General features: G+C 34.2%; 1 protein-coding gene across 1 annotated transcript; it reads right to left on the bottom strand.

Moving 5' to 3' along the window:
* Nucleotides 1–6,182: 6,182 nt before the first annotated feature.
* Nucleotides 6,183–8,231, bottom strand: LOC145976355 (uncharacterized). The gene has a single exon (XM_083107417.1). It carries the CDS (start codon nucleotides 8,229–8,231, stop codon nucleotides 6,183–6,185), a length of 2,049 nt encoding a protein of 682 aa, XP_082963543.1.
* Nucleotides 8,232–8,488: the final 257 nt, after the last annotated feature.

Here is an 8,488-nt window from a genome sequence, read left to right as displayed (position 1 = left end):
AGGAGTTCGTGGAGGGCTCGGCGGCGGTGAAGTCTGGACTTGTTGGTCCCTTGTCGCAGGGATTTCTCCGTTGCGCTCCCAGGCGCGGAGCAGTCCTAGCGGGATCCCGTTCGTAGGATTGTTTAAATCGACAATTATTGTCGATGCGTCGCTTGAGCTGTCTGAACGGGTTGTTTCAGTAATATCTTCCTCCTCAGCTTCCTCGCCAGCTGATATCGCTGGGCTGTTGTCGTTGTCGCTGATTTCTGGGTTAAATTCAGGGGGTAAGGGGGCGAAGGACAGATCGAAGAGGGTATCTTCGCGATCGTTGGCGGCGTGTACAATATTAGGAGGGATATTATCCCTGTCTACAAATAATTGTCGTACAACGGAGGGACGATCTCGGAGCAATCGTTGTCTATATATTTCTCGGCGAGCTACGCCTGCGTTTCGCAGAGGGAATTCGCGACGAGTTATGGGATCTGGACGGCGGGTGTTGACCATCTATTAATACGAAAAAGGTTCGAAATCCGATATGATATAATATTTCAATTAATTTTCCCGAAAATTATTATTATTACTTACGATGTCGCAAGAAAAAAAGGGGTCACCTGTCAAAAATGAAAGTATCGTGTGAATAATATGTCACACACACGCATATGCACAGTGGAAGAGAAAGTAGATGATTAAATAAGTTTATTTTATTTCTCTCTCTGGATACTAAATTGTGATTTGAAAATCATTAATAAATTTTCGTTGTTAATCATGCCTTTATATTTCAAATTGTGTGTATAAACATAAAGTAAGAAGAGGATTATAGGATATGTCATTGAAATGACAGATTATCAATGCAGCTGGCTCAGTATATTATAAAATTTTCATATAAGCCTCAGCCAGTGTATCGTTACTAATCTCTGGGATGGATCTCGTATCTTGAAGTCAAGGCTAGATTCAACCTGACGTGATTTACGTCAGGCAGCTCCAAAATTAAAGGACAACTTCCATCATCAGTGACGCAGCTTCAGGATAATTGTCAATTAACCGGGCTTAAGTTGTATCTTTGCCTAATCAAACGTCGATGTGACAGGAGGCCGCTAATTTTTTATTTGCCTCACCAGCACCAAGTCAAAAGGAAACCTCTATCATTGGAATATGTTCCTCAAGATAATTGCCTTTTCACTGTGCTTAAATTAGTTTGTCCTGCTGAAGCAGGTTCTTACTAATTACTGTCAATCGAGTCGTCTTATCAAAGAGATAGGTCCCATGAAAGACTTCCAATTCGAAGTATGATTTAAATAAATGGTGTGTATGGGTGTGGGAATATGAATGGTTGAAGGTAAGAATTAAAAATATAGAAAATGACAGTCAAGTAACATGCGACTGTGTAGGTTATTAATTATTAATAAGTACTAGGAAGCAAAGAAAATTTTAATTGGTTTAAGATGTACTTACCAGATGATGAAGTTCTTGATGTGTAAGGATGACTGCTCTCCGTCGGAGACCGATTGCCTCGGCGAGGTCCCTGAAGAGAGGTCAGGAGCCGTTGAAGAATAACTGGCAGAAGACCGAAGTTGAATTTGAAATTCACTTTTATTTTAAAGTATACTCGAGTACAATATTTAACGGCTCTAAGATGCTTCCTTCCTTGTAGAGAGCTGGTGGTCAGATGATAGGTGATGTTGTCTCAAGAGCGTCGGGTCAAATGCACGGAAGACTGAGTTGCGCTCCCTGAGGTATCCTCTGATCCCTACTTTGTTTCAGGAGTCAGTGGTAGGGGAACGGGAGCTCTAAGCGTAGGTTGCTTGGCTGCTATTTGCTGCTCTAGCTGCCCTTCCTTTTGGCGCATGTTGTGACGTAGGAGTTGCGCTTTTGCGTGGAGGGGGAATGGGCTATCCGTGCGTTGGTTTGTTAATTTATAAAATTTTACAATAGTTTTTAGCTACCAGAATTCTCGTTATTTGTATACATTTTCTAATGTAGAATCTTAGATCTCCTTTAGGAAATGCGAAAGAAATGTGAACGGTTCTTCTAGCATGCTCCGTTCAAAAGCTGTCTTAAAATTCCGCTTATAATAAATTTTTTATAATTAGTAAATTCTGGTGTCACAAACCATTATAATTACAATCATTTTATAATACACATATAGATATATATATATATGTGTGTGGATATATATATATATAGTAGCTTAACATAGAAGAAATAATTGTTAATAATAATTAGGTGGTATAGAAGTGTTCTAATTATTACGGTTCGATATATCGAATTAATTCTGTTGTAGCGGATGGCCGTAATACCAGGCGGTCGTGCCGGGTCTATTATCTTATCGCTAAATGAGCCCATGTACAACTGTACTGAATGAAGCTCGGAGGATCGCTTATCTCTTGGTGAATAATTTTATTCTTATTATTTTATAGGACGATTTAATAATTTTGCTTGCAACAATTCATGTAGCTCTGCTACTTATTATGTAGGATATATACATATATATATATATATATTGGTTGTAAGATTTTATAGTTATAGTTTTTTATTGTCTTGTCAAAATTTATTTTATAATAATTTAGTGTGTATTAATATTTTCATGTCAAAAAAAATAAGAGTTTATTTGAACCTTATTACTTCTTAATTTTTTATTAAACATCCAGGCTCATTTGGCGTATGATTATATATATATATATATTCTTTTAACAATTTTATAATCTTATGAATATTGCGCTCGCAATAAAAAGTGCTTCTTATAATATTCGATTATTCTCGAGTCCTCTTTGTCTCTAGACTCGGGCGCGTATGTTGAGACATAGTGGAAGATAAGATTATTGGCACGCGCCAACCGATAACGCACTGCGTTCGGCTTAGCCTTAGCCTTTGGCACATATAAGAAGATTTATAATTTAGCTCGATTATTCGTACGTACTAAACCATGTTTTACTAAATTTTATAAGATTGTACATTTGTTGGATTTCAATTTTATGTTCTAATCCTTTTAATTTATTTTGACATATCTTTTACGTCGTTAAATTTATGTTTTATTGTTGGTTATATTGTTCTTATAATTCGCCTTTTAAATTTCGTATGTATATGTGTAACGTATTCTCCTACGATTTACAACTTAATAACTTAGTAAAACATATTACAATATATATTTATTAATAACCATGCGTGTTAATGGTCAAAGCAAAAGGTCGGTCCGAAATTTATTTCACGCCTTGATTTTAAAAGAATATTATTTCTAAGTCTCCTTGGTCTGAAGTCTAATGCATGAACGCCGTAAGTATCAAGGGAGATAAGATACATTGACGCGTGTCAGTAGATAACGCACCGCACATCCTTAGCCTTGACCGCCTGACCGACTTATTAATTCACGCATATAAAATCATATTTTATTCGCATTTACCTATAGTTTTAGGTTTGTCGTTAATAAAGAAAGAAAATTATTGTATTTAGGTAGCTAGAGTACATATGCTTGTATGAATAATTAAAGCACTTAAGCTAACGGATATTCCTTGGATAATATATATATATATATATATATTCTTAAAGTATATAAGAATATATTTCATGTTTTTTATGACTACAAATTTTGTGTGTCCAACTCACCTTGTTATTTTTATTAATAATTATATATATATATATTAATAACAAGGGTGATAAGTTGGTCTGAGCTTGTTTCGCGATTTAATTCTCATTAATTCTTGCATACGGGATTACGTATAGCGCTGTCTCTCTCGCTCGCGCGGGCCGCCCGATAGTTCGGTCTCTCTCACTTTCACGTACTACCTATTGAGGTCTCACGTATAAGTCTCGATCGGTTTAACCATTCGATTATGCTTTATTATATGTTAGAGAAGGCTTAGTAAGTATTGTTGGCGTTATTATTTACTATTAATCGATTTATTAAAATATGATTTTCCTTTATGTAGATTTTTATATATGTATATATATATATGCATATAATTGGAAAGGCACAAGCCTATGGGTTTTCCGTAGATAATGGGTGTACGAAGTGAGCCTCTTTTAATTATTCAATAGGGCTGCCACGCAAAACATCTAAACGGTAAGTATATTTGTTTATATATATATATATGAATTTTTATATTTGTAATTGAGTAATGTATTTTGAATATGAATTCACGTGTAGGTTATTGTTGAAATGTATTTCTAAGGAAATTTTACTAATAAATATATTTTATTTTTCTGTATAGCGTGTTCGTTAGGTGATGAAAATACTGAGACACCCGGTGGACAACCGAGTGAGGCTATGTTTATAGGGTGACTTATTATTCTGCATGCAGAAAGAGTTATGTATAAAAATTTTATTCTTACTGAATTTTTCCTTTTGTAGTTATTATTTAATTTAATATATTTGTTGTTAAAATTGAGTGTATTAATATTTGATTTATCATACTTATTTTACTATTTGATTTTCTTCATTACTATAGGATTATACACATCTGTAAAATATTATACCCTTTTAATTACATTAATACATTAGTTTTGATTAACTAAAAATTTTTATAATGATAATAGATTTTGTATGGATTAATGTTTTTATGTATTTTATGTCAAGTTAATTTTTCATACGGCCAAATATTATTGGATTGTTATTTTCAGCTGCTAGGACTTGGAATTCTTGCTACTTATTTATGACGAACTGTCTTATATCGTTAGGAAGAGGATATATATATATATATAAATATATATATATTTATATAGGGTTATAAAAAGTGTGTAAGTATGAATTATATTTTAAATGGGTTACTCAATAATCTTTATAGTAACTCTTCTTATACTTTTATTATAATTTTCAGATATCAAGACTCTGAGAAAAATTACTTTCTAATAGTGAATATATATATATATATAGTATTTTAAGCTTTGTGCCGACAAAGTGTCGATTTTTAATAGGTTAAAACGAGCAACAAATTCTTTGAGTTACTTTTCTCTTGTACAAATGAATTTCATCGTTTGCAGATACTTATGATATGTTGGTTCTAATTAGATAATGTAATTTTTACAAAATGTTTTTACACTGTTTTGGAGCACAAAATTAATTTTATAAATTTTCTTTTATTATTGATAATTTTTTATTAATCTTTTATATTAATATTCCTTCTGTTTAGACTTGCTTTCAGGATATTTGTTGGCATTTTTGCCAACAGGTTATGTCTCGATTCATCCAAATATTAATTTAATTATATTTCTCCCAGGTTTCAAAATTTGCAATAGCCGCATCCCACTTACGGCAGTCCAGTTACATCGTCCATCGAAGTGATCCGTATAGGGCGATAAGATCAATCGTTAAAAGATTTTTGGTAAGTATTATTTTATAATTAAAAGTGTTTTTACTTAGTCTTTAAATAAATTGTTTCTAACATTATTTTATAATTTCCAGGAGAAGGGTTATGTTTTATGAGGTGCTTGATTGGTCCATAAATATTTCTGTATATTATTGTAAAGGGAATTTTATGGGATTTTACGGTGTAGTAAGTATAGGTACTTATATGAACGTATTTTCCGTTACGATATTTTTGCTCTAACAATATAAATTGCTTGAATTTAAAAATAGAATTTTAAATTGTCTTCTTTTTGACTAAAGGAATTAATTATTATAGTGTTTTATATAACAGTTATGTTCACTTTTCTGTAATTAATTTAAAATGTATAATTATTTTGCATGCATGATTACTGCAGGTGTAATATAGTATATTTTCCTAGATTTTTGGTTACATATATATATATATTAATAGATATTTGAAATGATAAATTTTCTGCTAACTTTCATATAATGATTTATATGAATTTTGTCGCGAACGCTTTTAACACAGTTTGCATTATTCAAAATAATTTTAATAACACGATTTCAAATCTATTTCTTTCCTGAATAAAGTTGAAATATATTAATTTTATTCGATTAACATATTTCTGTAAATCCATCTATTCGGTTAGCACTGGTAGTTTACTTGGTTTTTAGTTATATAGGATAACTAGATAATATGAATATCGGCAAATTATATATAATATATATATATAGTGATATGAATTTATAGTGAATATATGTAATATTTAAAAATTATATAAGATGATAAATTCTTGATGTTATACTACAAAGTAATATTTAAAATTTTTGTTGCGGGACGTAACACCTCCCCCCTAATAAGAACAAAATCCACTTGTTTTCGGAGGATTTTGTTCTAGGGAGATTAGATATCTTCATTTAAAGTGTTTAAGCGGTCTCTTAAGTTTGTATATGATGTAGGCATATTTACGTTTTTGGCGTTTTCCTCGTGGCAAGGTCTCATCGTCCTTGGAGGTTTGGCTGGAGGAAGTTGTTGAGTGACTACTTCCGGAGGCGCAGTGGGATCGATGTTGGAGGTTTGAAGGTTCGTTCCCCTGCCAGGTGATTGATCGTCTCGGTTATCATCTCCAGATTTCTTAGAAGATTCTCGTGCCAGATGGAGCAGCAAGTTTGCAAGAGAGCTCCACAGGGCTCCGATTAAATGAAGGCTGCAACCATATACAGTATGGAGAGCGTATCCATGGATGACGGTGTCGATAACAAGCTTGACTAAGCGGATGATCATGAAGATTCCGACAAGTCCTGCTGTGGCTGATCCAAAGTTTATGAATCCTTTCCAGATCCGTGAGGCTGTGCTTTCGACAATTTTATTTAGAGAATTTTCATCCAGCAAATTATATACTGAGATTCCTTCGGTGTTCATGGAGTGGCCAGTTAGTCCTCTAGCAACGGCATTGAGTAAAGCTGGCTTTTCGGCTGGGAACATAATATGATTTCTTAGCTTTTCTATGTCCTTTTCGGAGTAGATTCCACTGGTAGCTAAGGATCCCGGAGTGAGGTATCTCCAGGTTAGAGCAGCCATAGGTTTTAGCTGTTGAGGTGGTAGCTGTCTAACCTGAATACTAGGGGTGAGTTGGACCCATGTATCCTCGATTCTGTACAGCGTAGGAAGTTCTACACTGCATTCTCTTTCGTTACCGATTTTGGTGATGATTCTTGACTTGGGGGTAAGAAAGAGAGAATGATTGCGCACCGTGACAGGAAGTTCAGCATAACATTCCTCCGTTTTTCTGACCATTACTTCAACAGGGATACATTTGACTACTTGTACAGCTTCTCCTGTGGTAACAGCCATATATCCTGGTCCTTTCATTAATCGATAGGCAAATTCATCTGGTTGGAGTGTAGCGAAAGACAAGGCATTGGTAATCACTTGTCTTTCTAGTTCACATTTTTGCAAGATGACATTATTGTAAAGAGAAGTCATCTGTTGTTTGACGTGTTTTTCTATATACACGAACTTGGAGTTCATGTATGTAAAGATGTCAAGATTATTGACAGGAATAGTTTTCCGATTAGCAAATGTATTGCCAGGTTTAGCTTCAAGAATGAATAATTTCGGGTGTTCCGTGCACAGGAGAGTATAACCACATAGAGGTATTTCCTTGGTTTTCATAAGGGCGAAAGTGATTTCCTGAGTCACAAGACTATAGATGATTGGTGTATCTGTCTTGGAGATGTCTTCAGAAATTTTATTTGCAGGTCCTTCGTAGAGGACATCATATTGTTGAAAATTACAAGTATCCGTAGGCATAGGTTTCCAGTAGGTGTATCCGTCGTCAGCGTCTAAACAGTAGCTGTCAACGAGTTTACATACTGTTCCAGATTTTAATTTAATTCTTCCAGTATTCAATTGTACGGGAACGTAGGAAGATTTTAGTGATATTTTCACAGCAGCTTGGACGACTACGTCGTCCCATGTTCCGTATGGATCGTTGTACTGGGATCCCTTGCAGTATCCGTCAACTCGTACGCGGCCCACCAAGGTGATACTTCGATAGGTCGTCTGATTTGCTTTTATGCCAGCGACAAGGGTGTTGTCTCCCAAGGAAATAGTTCCGTCTTGAAACATCCTTAGGCACTGAGTGTATCCAGTCTCATGCACATAATCGGCTCTTCCATTGTGAACAGCAGAGATATGTGAATGCATGCCGCAATGGTATATATTCCTGGATATTTCCACTTTACATTGTATGACTTCCGTATAGCTGTAGTCGGACAATTGCAATAGTTGAATATGAACATCGGTGGTATTGGGTTTTCGTATGTTCAAGTCACATTCGCCAACATCAAGTAAAGAGACAGCGGTGATATTGAGGTGTTGTCCTCCGCAATCGAATCCGATAAGAGCAGCGGTTTCGCATAAGAAGGTTATTAGGACTAAAGGCGTCATGGTGGTCTGAAATAATGATGATTTCAGTATATGTGGTAGCAGTATATATATATATTATGTTATATGATTACTTGAATGATCAATACAATTTTATGGATATTTAATAGTGAATAATTGTCGCTTAGCATATTGTGATTATAGTATAATTGTATAGACATATATATATAAGTGTATATATTTCCATGCAAAAAAAAAAAAAATTCTATATTTAAAAATTGAATACATAATAGGTATCTTTGTAGCATTGTTTTTAATAT

Source organism: Camponotus vicinus, unplaced genomic scaffold (genome assembly GCF_025532165.1).
Source record: "Camponotus vicinus isolate PSW18456_S1 unplaced genomic scaffold, iyCamVici1.0 SCAF_8, whole genome shotgun sequence".
In the NCBI taxonomy this organism is placed as follows: domain Eukaryota; kingdom Metazoa; phylum Arthropoda; class Insecta; order Hymenoptera; family Formicidae; genus Camponotus; species Camponotus vicinus.
Note: the sequence above shows the minus strand (reverse complement) of the source record. Positions and strands in the feature narration are given on the sequence as shown.

Bases quoted from the DNA above. Each gene is read 5' to 3' on its own strand.
- LOC145976355 (XM_083107417.1), bottom strand. From the start codon at position 8,231: ATGACGCCTTTAGTCCTAATAACCTTCTTATGCGAAACCGCTGCTCTT.